This window comes from Ochlerotatus camptorhynchus, unplaced genomic scaffold, assembly GCF_037179485.1.
Source record: "Ochlerotatus camptorhynchus isolate MF236.1 unplaced genomic scaffold, CSIRO-AGI_Acam_v1.1 ptg000423l, whole genome shotgun sequence".
Classification (NCBI taxonomy): Eukaryota; Metazoa; Arthropoda; class Insecta; order Diptera; family Culicidae; genus Ochlerotatus; species Ochlerotatus camptorhynchus.
The window spans coordinates 1,665,975-1,680,832 of NW_027040909.1; the positions used below are offsets into that span (position 1 = coordinate 1,665,975).

Here is a 14,858-nt window from a genome sequence, read left to right on the forward strand (position 1 = left end):
GACAATTTATTTTTGTAACCTAGATTAAAATTTATGGAATCTCTCGTAAGCCTAGCCAGTAAGAGTATCTTAGTGTTTGCACTCATTTCGTTTTATTTTTTAGAATTATAATATCATTAGATAGGGGAAATGGATGTAATGTCGGCCTAAATGCCCCTAATCGACTAAATTTTCAATAGCGTTCAAAAATATCCATTAGTACCGTCCCAATGACGCGTTCATCTAGATAAATTGATAAATAGCAGATTTTTAGCGATGGGCCCAATCTTAGATCCATAGGCCAACATTAGAGCCATTTCCCCTATTAAAATGATATTTTGAACTTATAATTTACAAGAAGAGTACGTAAGTACGTATTTGGCATATACAACCTGTCAATTTCGGTTTAAGAGAGTCACAATCAGCGATTTTACGATTCGTGAGCGTTCACTCAGAGTGAGCCACTGAATATCACTGGAAGCATTATCAAATTTCACTAGCACATTTATATATTGCCAAAATTGGAACCTGTTAAAAACTTAACTCTAGTGTACCCAATAATTTTCTTCTATAACAATGTTTTGGAATTCAACATTGATCGATTCTCTTCATTGAATTTGTCTTTCGTTAATAACTAAGCTAAGGAAGTCCATCCAGCTTCTTGGCTTCGCCGATGACATTGACATCATGGCACGGAACTTTGAGACGATGGCGGAAACGTACATCAGACTGAAGGCTGAAGCTAGGCGAATTGCACTTGCCATCAACGCATCAAAGACAAAATACATGAAAAGAAGAGGTTCTAGGGAAGACAATGTTAGCCTCCCACCCCGAGTACAGATTGACGGTGACGAAATCGAGGTGGTCGATGAGTTCGTGTATTTGGGCTCTCTGGTGACCGCCGTAAATAATACCAGCAGATAAATTCAAAGACGCATTATGGCAGGGAATCGTGCCTAATTTGGACTCCGGTCGAATGAAATTTGCCACCGCACGAAGTTGACTTTCTACAAGACGCTGATTAGACCAGTGGTCCTCTACGGCCACGAGATCTGGACTATGCTCGTGGAGGACCAACGAAAACCCTTGGTGTTTTCGAACGGAAGGTGTTGCGTACCATCTACGGTGGAATGCAGATGGATGACGGAACGTGGAGGAGGCGAATGAACCATGATTGTTGGGAGAACCATCCATCGTCCACATTGCAAAAATTGGGCGACTACGGTGGGCTGGGAACGTCGTAAGAATGCCGCACGACGACCCAGTGGAAATGGTTCTAGAAAGCGACCCAACAGGAACAAGAAGAAAAGGCGTGCAGCGGGCAAGGTGTATCGACCAAGCAGACTACAAGGCTGGCGAAGTGTGGCCATGGATCGAGTAGAGTGGAGACGACTTCTTCGGACAGTAGAGGACAACAAGACCTTAACATAGGCGTAGCCAGATAGGGGCAGGGGGGGGCGACTGCCCCCCCTAAACTCGGCAACACAAAGGCTTTCGAGGAAATGGCGTTCGGTGAAATGGCATTCGGCCAAATTTTCCATGGTAATTTTTTTTTCGCCCCTCCCTAGCTCGAAACCTGGCTACGCCCTTGGGCCTTAACCTGATTGGTAAGGTAAGCAATAACTAAGCTACAAAAACGATCCATGTCGTGCTGGTCGCATTACATTCGATCATAGTTACATTGATCCTTTTGCATTGCTCGGGGTGTTTTTTGTTCAAGTGAGGAAATCACATAACAGTGTCATTTAATACTTCTGATCCACAGTAAATATTTTTTCAAGCACTTGCTAGTTTAGACATCCTCAGAAGAAGAGATGAACGGAGAGCCAAATTATCCGCCAAAATCTGAGCCAAACGATCATTCTCATTATTCCTACTAGATCTTAATCACGAATAATAACGTGGGCTTCTAAAATTCAACTAGTTTTTAGAATCAAAAATAATATTCTAACTCTATTGATTAATTGACAGACGAAAAAATCCTGACAAACCTAGCAAAGAAGAAGAACCACTCTGCCCTCGGGGAAGACGGGATGACCTACGCCATACTCAACGCTCTAAAGCCTGAAATGCAGCTCAAAGTAGCGGAGATGATCAGCAGAGTATTTGTTCTCGAGGAAATTCCAGAGTAATGGATAATCACTAACATTAAACCAATCCGAAAGCAGAACGGAAACCCTGCAGAACCATTGGGTTGGAGACCAATTACACTGATGAACGTCAACCTCAAACTGTTAAACGCAGCAGTCAAGGATAGAATAGTAGAAGTAAACGACCTAGAAGACCTCTTACCGCTCTCTCGTTAGGTTTTAGGAAACTGCTCAGCAACAACGTGCGTAAACTACGTAGTGAACCGGATGAATGAGCCGACGGCGAAAAGAAAGATTAGGATGAAAATCTTCCTCGACCTTTCGAAAGCATTTGGCTAGGTTAACCACAAAATCTGCACTGAAGAATCCTGAAAGTCCAAACCAGATAGAGGACAGTGGAAGTGGTGGTAAACGAGGGACTTCCCCATGGATGCCCACTTTCCCCAATACTCTTCAACCTGTACACCGCAGCGTTGTATGATATTCAAGAGGAGAAGGGGATTATTTCGCTCTACTTATCATAGGAGATGACCTGGATTCAGTCGAAGAAACAGGTAGGAAGATGTTAGAGAAAGTAAACAACGGACTGCAGAGTCTCAACCAGAAATTGAACATCAGCAAGTGCGCGGCGATTGTCTTCTCCAGGAAAGACATACCCGGAGTCAGGCGGAGACTGGGACAGGAAATAATCGAAATAAACAACACACACAAATACCAAGGCTTTGTACTGGACAGGACATTATCATTCAGGCAGCACATCAAGTACGTCGTCAAAGAGGATATAAGATACTGAGCATCATCAAACGCAGCAACACAGATCCCGAAACATTAGTGAAGGTAGGAAACGCAGCCATAACGAGCAGAATGGAGAATGGGGCGCAAATTGTTGGTGCGGCAGCCCCAACAAATATCTAGAAGATCCAAACGCTGCAAAATGCATATCTAAGGTCGGCGATGAGATACCTAAAATCAACTCCGATTCACGTCATACATGCGGAAACAGGTCAACTGCCCACCAAGGATCGCATTGAACTCACGTTAAGGGAGGTAATACGGAGCACCTTCCTCAACAACCAACACCATCGGTTTAATGAGGAAACCTGCAATATAGAACAAGGAAGCACTGCAGCAAAGCACATCGACGTAGTGGCCCACCCACGAGATCAACCTAGAGCTGGACTTAAGAAGAAAAATACGCACTAAGCTGTTCGAAGACCACAAAGCGAAAAAAAAAGAATACAGCCAAGCAGAATGGATCAAGTACTTTGCCGAGGTCAAGGAGCGATAAAAGGAGTTCAACCAAATCTACACTGATGGGTCGAAAGCGGCAGTATACAACTTCCGGCCGGGACCGGAACGGCAGTATACGACAGTACACATGGATCTATCCTCAAGGACAAAATAAATGAAAACTTCTCCATCACCAATGCGGAATTGCTAGCGATCAGTAAAGTCATAGAGCTGATCATAGACAGAAACTACACAAAAGCAATCATCTTCACGCACTCGAAAGAAACATGTCAAACACTGTTGAATAGAGGCGAAACCAAGGAAAACTTCCTAGTCGGGAACATCATCGGAATGTTGAACGCGCACAGTAACAAAACCGTCGTCATCCAAGGCATACCAGGGAGCGAAACAGCTGATCAGGATGCGACCGATGTCACCCACGGCAGACAAACAGAGTTTATGGTTCCAGCTCTCTCGGACGCAACCTTTTTAGCTATCAAGGAAATATGGAATCTCGGAAGAAAAGGGAGTGTTTCACAGAACATTCATGGTAACACCAGGCCTGTGTGTTCGTGAGCTAATAAGAATGATGAACGAAGACCTTGAGAGAGTTGCTGAATGGTCTGATCGTAACGAGCTTTTTGTGAAGCAGTCGAAAAGCAAGGCAATTTTCGTTAAGGGACGCCGTCGTAGCTCTGTTCGCACTGATTCGCTGCCTGTTATATCCATGAAAGGACAACCCATTGAATGGACCGACAGAGCTGTAAATCTTGGTTTCGTGTTTCAAGCTGACTTGGAGTGGGATGGACTAATTAATCAGCAATTCGGGAAAATCTACGCTTGTCTGAGCACACTCTATAGTACAGCTTCTGCCGCACCCACGAATGTTCGGCTTAAGATGTTCAAAGCTCTAATACTGCCGCATTTTCTGATTTTCTGTTTGGAGATCTTCTGCATGTAAACCCCAGCGCGAACTCCATAGTACGCAAAAGTGAGTCATCTCCAGCCAAACTTGATCGGTTGCTCGTTGCAGAATTTGTATGCATACCGATCTTGTGCCTTTTTGTGGAAACTTGCCAAAACGTGTTCCCCACCAGCGCTCTTCCAAAAGTTGATCCCGTTTCAAAGCCGTCGATCGCAAAATTTGATCCTTCCACCGAACAACACGTCAGGTTACGCAAGCACAATGTTTGTCAGAGATGTGGTAAATTGGAATATGCTGCCTTCTACGATTAAACGGTCGACTTCGGAAGCAAATTTTAAGAAGGGCTGCCTCGAGTTTTGGAATTGTCGATAAAAGTTAGACATAGGTTAGTGTATTATATAACTGACGAAATACGATATTATGTACAAAACATTTTACAACACGGAGGTAGTATTTTAAAAGGGGTTACCCCTTACACTGCCAGATGATAAATAAAGAAACAAACGGCCTCAGCCTGTCAACAAAGCAACGTAAAAAAAGGATGATTTTAGGAGAATGAAGAATATTGCAAAGATCTAGAGTGTAACGCTATATGTTATCCCACTGCATCCAATGACCTAGATTGGAAGACCTAATGATGGCAAAACCTTCGAGATTCTGAGGACAATTCCAGAAGAACTTCAGCGTAAATCCGGAGGTAAGGTATACCAGAGCAAGTTAGACTACGGGGTTAGTAGGAAAGGCCATTTGGCAATTGGAATGCTCTCAGCTACTGCGATGGTCTCAGCACAAAATATCGAAAGTTGCCTCCACCGAGAATGCAAATGTAGTTGCTTGTTTTCTTTGGTTTGAGAAAAGTGCGTTTTTAAGAGGTTTCAAACCCCCTCCCTCCACGTAGACATTTGTTTCCAAAGATTTGTATGAACGGTAGACAATCGCTTTTTGGACTGAAGACTGTTTGTTTTACAAATATGTTTGTTATTAATGTCTAAGAAATTGTATATATCAAGAAATATTTTGATATATTCGGCAAAGTTGTCGTCTCGCCTGCTACCCTTAAAACTATGCATTGAAAGAAATGATTTTTAATTAAGTTCTAATACGAGAATAATACTGATGATCTTTCAAATGTTAATCGTTACCTTGCTAAACAAATGAAAGTAATTTTCAACAAAAGAAATTCGTTATCCAAAAAGCTGCACAATAACCAGTTGAAAACTCTTGGTAAATTTTCTATTTATCTTTTTCCGATCGTGCCTTTAGAGAGGACTTATTTAAGAGGTTTTTAACTGATTACCCATTACTTTTTTGACCTGATATTATTACAGTTAGGACTATTTAGTTACTGATTTTGTTTTCCAGACTACACAGAAAAAAAAATTGCATCAATTTGGCAGCCCTGCCTGCGTTCCTCGAACCGTGACCACCAGGTAAAGGAAAAAAAGAAACACAAAATCCAACAGACGTTATGCACCTTTCCCGTCCACATTTCGCGAGACAGGGGTCCGTAACATCGTGCAGGAAGTGGTCGACCACTCACCTGAATTGTAGTAATCCTCAAACTCATCATTATCCGAAGAGTATTCCATATCCGATTCCTGGTCTGCCATCTTGCGCGATCTGAATTCGCCTGAAACTGCTTCTATTTTGACGTTTTCAGGTGCAGCTTTTTACAGCACCCAACAGAATCACTTGCCTGCCTCGCTAAACGCAGGGAACAGTCCCCAAGACTCACTGCAAAATTTCACGGAAACTCACTGAGCACTATGGAGGTATTTCCAATCATCAAATAACTTTCTGGAGGACACTACAAGACCCTTCCGTTGACCTTCTTTCTTTTTGCTGAAGTTCACACGGTAGTGCTTTTACTGCTAAGCTGGAAATTATTTTTGTTTCAACCTTGAATTTTGCACTTTTCCCGTCTGCTTCTCGGCACGTTCGGACTGAGTGGGAAGGCTGCGACTGCGGCTACTACTGCTATTGGTGGGGCCACAACGGAAGATTGATATTGATGGGGAAAAAAGCTGAGCCAAAACTGCTAATCCACCGAAATCAGGAAGCACCCGGAAGCATCTTCACCAGCACGCACCAATCACTTTTCCGACCCACGGGAACTGAATTTTTTTCTCACTTCCTCGCCAATAATAATAATCAAGGGAAACCGTTTCCGATGGTAGAAAATATTAAACAAACAAACCCCCGTCAGAGATAATCGTCATGAGTTTGTTACGCGAGAAAAGGAGCACCACTACGTATTTTAGTGTAAAGTTTGTAGTAAACTTGAGCACGACAGAAAAAAACACAAACGTCAAGGCAGGGAGCTGCACACAAACTGAAAAAAAGTTATTAATGTCAATTTCATTTTAGCGGCCCAGTACACCAAAAGTGTAAGCGCCAACAAGCGCGTGTCATTGTCAGCTCAACATCATTTGTTTGTAAACCAAGGTGCAGCTGGTATCTGCACCTTAAATTATGTCGGTGTACGGCATAATGACATAATATTAGTTTACAGTAGTGATGTGGTATATTTCACCAATCCTGTTACGGAATAATGTGTAAATAATTCACAACTACTACGAAGGAAGTCGACAAAACGATTACGAAAAAAATGTCAAAAATAAAGTCGACAAAAGCATGCCCTACGGTGGCAAAGAACAACGATTGAATTGCATTTTGGCAAAGAACAACAGATTTATTGAAATCACGCTCGTTCCATTTTTACTCAAAAATGAGTAAAAATCTACTTATGTTCGCTAAAAATGGAACGGCTCCTAATGTAATGTGAGCAACAGAATATTTACAAAGTTAACCTTGTAAATAGTTATTGTTCAGAATTGGCCTGGTCTGGGCTCGGTCCTGGCAATGGCAATGGCACCGATTAATATAGCAGCCTTTTCTTCATCGTTATCAGCGGTAAAATACTTCGATCCTATGAGGGGTATAGTTCGGTAGCGAAGGTGAAAGCTAACAAATCTGTCGTCTCCGTCATCATCGAAAAAGGAAAACATGGATCAGCTGGATAACACGCCAGATCTCCGAAATATCATTACTTCAACTTCGACCAGGTTTGAAGGTATAGATATAGATAAATATAGACAATATAGATAATAAATTCCTCTTGAGGGAGCCTGTTTGGTAATAGAGCCACCGACAAACCGACATGAAACTCAAACTTAACTCTAGATCGAGAATCCATAACTGCCGATTCAAAAGTGCAGCGATCCCATCTGTTAAAACCATAGAAATGTTTTATCTAGATAAAAATAATTTCTCGATGAACATTTCAAATAGTCCTATCTGCTTTGATCGATTCTCTTCATCGACTTTCTCTTTTCATAACCACTGCTATGCAAACAGATTTCGCGCTAATTCTACCACATAGTTTGATAAAGGAGGTTCTTATCTAGCGTACAAAACGTCAAATACAACAGGGAAAGGTTTTACAGCTTAGTTATTAACGAAAGAGAAAGTCGATGAAGAGAATCGATCAAAGCAGATAGGACCATTTGAAATGTTCATCGAGATTTGTCTAATTTGTTAGACACGAACCAACTCATAAATTTTGTACGCGTGTTCGTGGCTAGGATAAATATTTTCCGCGAATACGGCGGCAGATGTCAGTTTTGTGCTTTGGGCAGAAATTTCTTTATAATTTGAATGATCATTACTGTCGGTTTGTCAGTGATAGAGCAGCAAACACATTCGTGATTCAATGATCCAATGCCCAAATAATTGGTTTTCGTTAGATCTACAATTAGTTCAATAAAGACTTTTTTGTACCTATACCTAGACCTATTCTTAATAAAATGGAACGCTCGGTTGCATTACGGTAGCCAGAGACTAAGTGGGGTTTATATACACCTGGTTTGCGTCCACTGGCCACTGAGTGATCTTTGGAAGGATTTCAGACCCTCACCCTCGACCGGTTTTAGAAAAGAACGAGCAGCTTCCATAGCTTCTGATTATTCATCAACTCAATCCATTCAAACCCTTAATTTCGAATCTTACGAGTCCCAAACTATCACACCGCAAATGACAAGTCAACTAACGAAAAGACAGGTGCCCATGCTTGGCATACACAGTTATTCACACCAACTGCTCATTTGTTAATAACCTTTCACTCAGTTGTTGAAATTTGTTTTTCTTTAAAGTAATTGATAGATTAGGATCATAGCTTACTATAGATATGCAAAGAGTAAGTAAATCATAGCATTTGAATTATCCGTCGGTGATTGGCACTAGATTGCGGAACAGAGACCGACGTTAAAATAAAGGAAAAAAAAATAACATTTAAATCAACACCAATGAATTTGTACACTTACAGTCCGAGATGTGTGTAGTGACCAAGTCCTTTGTACGTGCTACCCAGAGTTGATAATAGAAGAGTTACGGAGACTGAAACCAAAATCTACCTATCGAACTGTCAAACATAACTGTCGAGCATAGTCGACAAACTTACTGTAAGACCAGAAGGTCCCGAAGAAACGGGCTCAACTTTTTGGCTCAGCTCTGGTACTATCTTCGGTCCCAAGCTAATCGATGAACCCCTCGAAACATAGGAAAATCCACGAACCCCTCATTTTATCCATCAAACTTTCATAGCGAATCAAAATAAACATAGTGTAGTACCGTAGTACCAACAATCAATACAAAACTAACGATTTTAAATTGGCTCACCACTTTAGTAGCCTATTGGTGCCAAGCAAACGATTAACGTACCCTATTCTAGTTGAAATTCTATTACTACACTATGTTTGTTTTGATTCGCTATGAAAGTTTGACAGATAACATCAGGGGTGTGTGGATTCATGCAGAACATGCAAGGGTGAGTGAAATAGCTTGAGACTGCTTGGGACCGTTGTTCTGGTACTGAGTGAGCCAAAAATAATAATGATTTTCTTCGGGACCCAGTGGTCTTAGAGTTACCTCTATGGTAGTACCATAGAGGTAACTCTAAGACAAGTAGGTCCCGAAGAAACGTGCTCAACTTTTTGGCTCACCTCTGGTACTATCTTCGGTCCCAAGCTTGTCGAATCACCCCTCGAAACATAGGAAAAACCAATAACCCCTCATTTTATCTGTCAAACTTTCATAGCGAATCAAAACAAACATTGCGTAGTACTAGAATTTCGACTAGAATAGGGTCCGTTAATCGTTTGCTTGGGACCAATAGGCTACTAAAGTGGTGAGCCAATTTAAAATCGTTAGTTTCGTATTGATTGTTGGTAGTACCATAGAGGTAACTCTAAGACCACTGGGTCCCGAAGAAAATCATTATTATTTTTGGCTCACTCAGTACCAGAACAACGGTCCCAAGCAGTCCCAAGCTATTTCACTCACCCCTGCATGTTCTGCATGAATCCACACACCCCTGGTGTTATCTGTCAAACTTTCATAGCGAATCAAAACAAACATAGTGTAGTAATAGAATTTCAACTAGAATAGGGTACGTTAATCGTTTGCTTGGGACCAATAGGCTACTAAAGTGGTGAGCCAATTTAAAATCGTTAGTTTCGTATTGATTGTTGGTAGTACTACCATTTCGACTAGAATGGGGTACGCTTAAAGATGTACTTGGGACCAATTGGCTAGTCAAGTAGTGAGCCAATTTAAGATCGTTAGTTTCCACCGGTTGCTAGTAGCGCACACCACAAGCAGACGATCCTTGGTTTAGTGTGATATACGGGGCTCAGTGGCCTAATGGCAACCGTTTTTGCTTACTGAGCAGAAGATTATAGGTTCAATCCCAGGTTTTGAATATCAGCGCATCATGCTTAATATCATGCATCACTTTCCAAAATGAATCCAGATTTAAAACCGTCCTTTTATTTAACAAAAACGTCCTTCCTGTGATAGCTGTTGAGATGCTGATCTTCAGTAGCAAACAAGAAATACTCAGAGGGAGAGATGGGCGGAAAACACAAAATAAAATATTGCAGCAGGGTTTTGTATGTTAATTATCTTGCAACCCTTGCTAGAAGCTAGCATTTCACATGACTTTCTTTTCGAGTCGAAGTACGTGCAAAATAATAATTGAATGCATCGCAATATTTTGCACATTTCTTGGTGCCATTAATTAACCAACAAAGATCAATTAATCAATGGAGTTAGAATATTATTTTTGATTCTAAAAACTAGTTGCGACTTGAGAAGCACACGTAAAATAAAGATAATTGAAATTCTATTTGATTACAATACTCAAGGAAAACAAAATACTCTCATATATCTCGATGAACATTTCAAATCGTCCTATCTGCTTTGATCGATTCTCTTCATCGACTTTCTCTTTTCATAACCACTGCTATGCAAACAGATTTCGCGCTAATTCTACCACATAGTTTGATAAAAGAGGTTCTTATGTAGCGTCCAAAATGTCAAATACAACAGGGAAAGGTTTTGCAGCTGAGTTATTGTCGAAAGAGAAAGTCGATGAAGAGAATCGATCAATGCAGATAGGACCCTTTGAAATGTGTATCATATTATGATCTCGAATATTCTCTTGTAAGAATAAGAAATCTCGATGAACATTTCAAATGGTCCTATCTGCTTTGATCGATTCTCTTCATCGACTTTCTCTTTTCATAACCACTGCTATGCAAACAGATTTCGCGCTAATTCTACCACATAGTTTGATAAAGGAGGTTCTTATCTAGCGTCCAAAACGTCAAATACAACAGGAAAAGGTTTTGCAGCTGAGTTATTGACGAAAGAGAAAGTCGATGAAGAGAATCGATCAAAGCAGATAGGACCATTTGAAATGTTCATCGAGAAATCCTCGAAACAAATCGAATGGGAATGTTCGATTGGTTCAAAACATTCTCTCCGCTCATCTCTTCTTCTGAGGATTTCTAGTATCAACGGATGTTAAACCTGTTGTAGCTTTACCCAATGACACAGAACAGAAATGGATCTCCCGGACCATTATACTTATGCGCCACATGTACAATGTATCCGGATTTGATCCGTTGCGGCAAATCTGACAGTTCAACAATAGATTTAGCTATCACTTTGCCATAACGGATCAGATCCGGGTGCTTTTAAACAAAGGTATCGGAGCAATGTTAATATTATTAATTTGTTCACGTTGTGGTTAGTTTTGCTATTTTCTACTTGATAGAACGAAAATAGGAACTAGGCTAGGCTGAAGTAGCGCTCTACCCTATGCATGATTTCAAATTTATGCCTTGATGAAGAGTATGCCATGTGATCACTTTGCATTTGGACACACATCACGTGTTCAGTGTTTAACAAAAGTGAGGTTATATAGATACATAACGTTGTCTGCTTTGATTGTCAACTGTTTTGATTTTCATCTAGGACATTTCAATAGTGAAATATTCATAACTACTATTCAATGAACACGGACATTTTCAACAAGAAGAAAATCACATTGCGTGGTTTATACGAGCTTGTAAAGCGGCAGCGTACTCAGGACGATGAATTACAACAAGTTGTAGCTACGTTGATTAGCTGCTTCTCATCCGATCCAGAAGTGATCGCATTGAGTTGCGAAATTCTCGTAATTCTAATGGAAGTCAATTCTTTCACTGCTCTATCGATTAATGTGTTTCGGAAATTTTTCCGATATCTACCTTTTTTCTTTCAAAACCGAGCTGTTACCCGAGAGAAAACCAGAGTTGTCCAACTCCTCACGCGATTCCTAAAGCTGTAAGTAAACGAATTCAATCAACATTACATAATTATTATAAATTCGTCTAAAATTCCAACAGGTTTGATCAAAAATGTCACCTCATTGGTCAGTTGATAACCGATTTTCCCTTCTCGATGTTGTTCCATTTGTCAATGCTCATTTCTGATCAACACAATCAAGTAGACGAGCAAGAGGTCTTAGAACTTATCCTCCAAACACTCCAAATGGTACCACATCTACCCAAGCCACATAGGGAAGCTGATCAGAAAATTGTGAGGAAGCTAATTACAAGTTGCTACACTGCGGTCCGTAATCGCGATGGCAACAACCTTACTTTAGTATCTCAGTTATTAAAACTTGCCGATCGTTTGATGGAAGTCTTTCTCATACCGAATCCTAACGAAAGACACTATTGGATTGAACACAGAATCGCCCATATTTACGGTGTGATTCTTGATCGATTGTTCAGTGAAATTCCAAGCAATTCAGCAGCCATGGATCTTTTGCTAACGACAGTTTATGCTCTGTTCCAACGGGGTTTGAAGTTGAATATGAAACTTGAAATTACTCAACAATTGTTGGACCACAGTGAAGGTTTGCGGAAAACTTTGAAGTTATTATACGATTTAACAAAATCCGATTCGCTACAGTTTACTCGATTCAAAGCTGTAGTTACGGAAATTTTAACTCACTATGCTTGGCAATTCGAATTTGGCTCCACGAACGAAGCGTTTGAGAAGGTCAAACAGAAGATTCGTAACCTAATTCTGGAGGTAACCTGGTCCGACGTAATTAGAAGCGATTTTCGTATCTTCCATCTACGGGCGGAAGGCATATCGGCATCGAATTTGTGGTTGATCATCCTCGTGAGTCATTTTGAAACGGAACAAGTGAAACATGAGTGGTCCGATTACTCTGTGCGGGTAATGGATCACGTGTTAAATTTGACTACGTTTTTGAGCGTATGCTGCCTGAAGCAGTATAGTGTTCCCAAATATTTGGTAAAGTACGTTTTGGAAGGCATAGCGGTGAGTCGTCAAGTTTTACTAGATGATTGCATTTGAAATTATAACCTCATTTTCAGAACTTTCATGATCTCGACTTGATGAAGCGGAACGAAGCCACGTACAAGGATCAACTGCGTCAATTAGTCCCCATTAACTGTATCCAGAATATTTTCGGACTAATACCCGTTCGCATTCCTCGCCTCAAATGGTTCAAACAATGGAATCTTCAATGGGAGGCCAAATTTATTCAACGACAACGGATTGAAGCTCTTCAAGAACGTTTACTTCCTCTGAACGTCATCAACGCAACTCTTCTGAACTACTTTCCTATGGAACTGCTCTTTTCGGTCTTATGTACGAATAGATCAACCCACACGGCTCAAAGCAATGCTTCCATCATTATGTCACGAGTGCAGCTATCCCAGGCGGTAATCGAAAAAATCATCGATGAAAAGCTTACCATACGGCGTGGATGTGGCAGTAAATGGATCCAATACCTTCGGGCACTGTTTGGATCTTTGGGCGAGCTTAGTGGCGAACAGCAGGACAAGGTTATGGTGTTCCTGTTCACAAAATTGAACTCAAAAGTCGTTGAATCTGCTGGCTACGTACTGGTAATTGACAGTTTGACTCGGATTCTAATTGCAAGGCAACAGCATCGAAATGCTCTTGCTGGTGCTCTCTCAGGTTCGGAGAAGGATTATTTTCGGTGTGACGATCTTTAGGTGTTTAAACTGTTATCCCAATTGATGATCGCCGTCGCAGATGTTGCAGACAAGGCGTTTCGTCGCAACCGCGCAGAAGTTTCTTTCCAAATAAAAAACCACACACGTTCTTCAGTTCGATTTAATAGTTGAGTTTATTTCAAGTTTCAATGCAGTAGATGTCTGTTGTAGGTTGCGGAACGTAGATTGAAGATTGAAACATTCTGAAGTCCTAATTCTGAAGCACTGCTGCTGTAGTAGCGCTCTGCGTGTATTCAGGTAAGATTTCCATTATCATGCGAAATGTCTATTGATGTTTGTTTTTTTCTTCTGTAACAATATAATGCTCTATGCTCTATTTCCATCTGTTTTCAGTAGGTAGCTTGTCATACACAGTTGTTTTTTTCATTTGTTTCCATTACTATGTAATTTATAGATATGAGTGAAGCTTTTTAATACGCAAGATTTCTTTCGAAGAAAAGAAAATTAAATGACTCTCCTAAATTTTGTTTGTTTTCTCTTTTTTATAATGATTAATGGCAATGTTAGCGACGATTTTTGAAAGAAATGGACAGGCAATTCCTTCGTTCGCTCTTTGATTAGTTAATGAATTTAGTGTTCACTATTTTACAAAATTAATAAAACAAAAATAAATCTTATTCCTTTTGAGCATTGTTGTCTGCAATCCTAGCATCCCTTTTCATCTCGATCATTCGCTCGCGCACGTTCAATTGAATAAAAAACAGACCGGTTTGTCACATAACTAACCTAAATTGTTCTACTATCGCATGTTAAAGTATACTGTAATAATCAAATTTCTATAGTAACGCCTAAACGAACCCAAGGAGTTCGTTCGTTCGTTGGATCGCTCAGTAAAAGAAAGCTGAAACATTCAGAACAGAATCAAGCAGCAGCTAACAGCTGATTCGATTTGCACATATACCAGAACGAATACATAAGTAATAATTTATCATGACCTTATACGTTAATTGATTTCGTTAGGTTTCCTTCTCTGAATGCATTGTGGTTTGCCATACTATTATGAATAGTAGCTCAGTGTTCTTGATTTTTTGTTTTATTTCTTACCTTAGGGAATTTATTTAGATATTTACAGGAGTTTTATGTGGCCCTCTATCCGGCAACCAATACCTTTTCTACAGTGTTTTGTATTTGTGGCTAACGAGAATGGTTGGCTTTTGCAAAACACGACACGATTAGATTATCGCGACTTGCGTATCATTTCGAATCGAGAGTGCGTTGTGATCAACACTG

At 40.4% G+C, this 14,858-nt stretch overlaps 2 protein-coding genes across 10 annotated transcripts in view; both read right to left on the reverse strand.

The window, feature by feature from the left end:
• The window catches only part of ari-2 (E3 ubiquitin-protein ligase ari-2), a 68,724-nt gene extending 62,188 nt beyond the window's left edge, over positions 1-6,536 (reverse strand). The window contains exon 1 of the mRNA XM_065233932.1: positions 5,765-6,536. Within this exon, the coding sequence (XP_065090004.1) occupies positions 5,765-5,834 (70 nt within the window). The 5' untranslated portion in view covers positions 5,835-6,536. The remainder of the gene's footprint in view (positions 1-5,764) is intronic.
• Positions 6,537-13,722: 7,186 nt separating this feature from the next.
• Cip4 (formin-binding protein 1-like Cip4) overlaps positions 13,723-14,858 on the reverse strand; it is a 209,692-nt gene continuing 208,556 nt past the window's right edge. For all 9 annotated transcript variants that reach the window (XM_065233923.1, XM_065233919.1, XM_065233922.1 and 6 more), the window contains one exon: positions 13,723-14,855. The gene's annotated coding sequence lies outside the window, so the exon portion shown is untranslated. The remainder of the gene's footprint in view (positions 14,856-14,858) is intronic.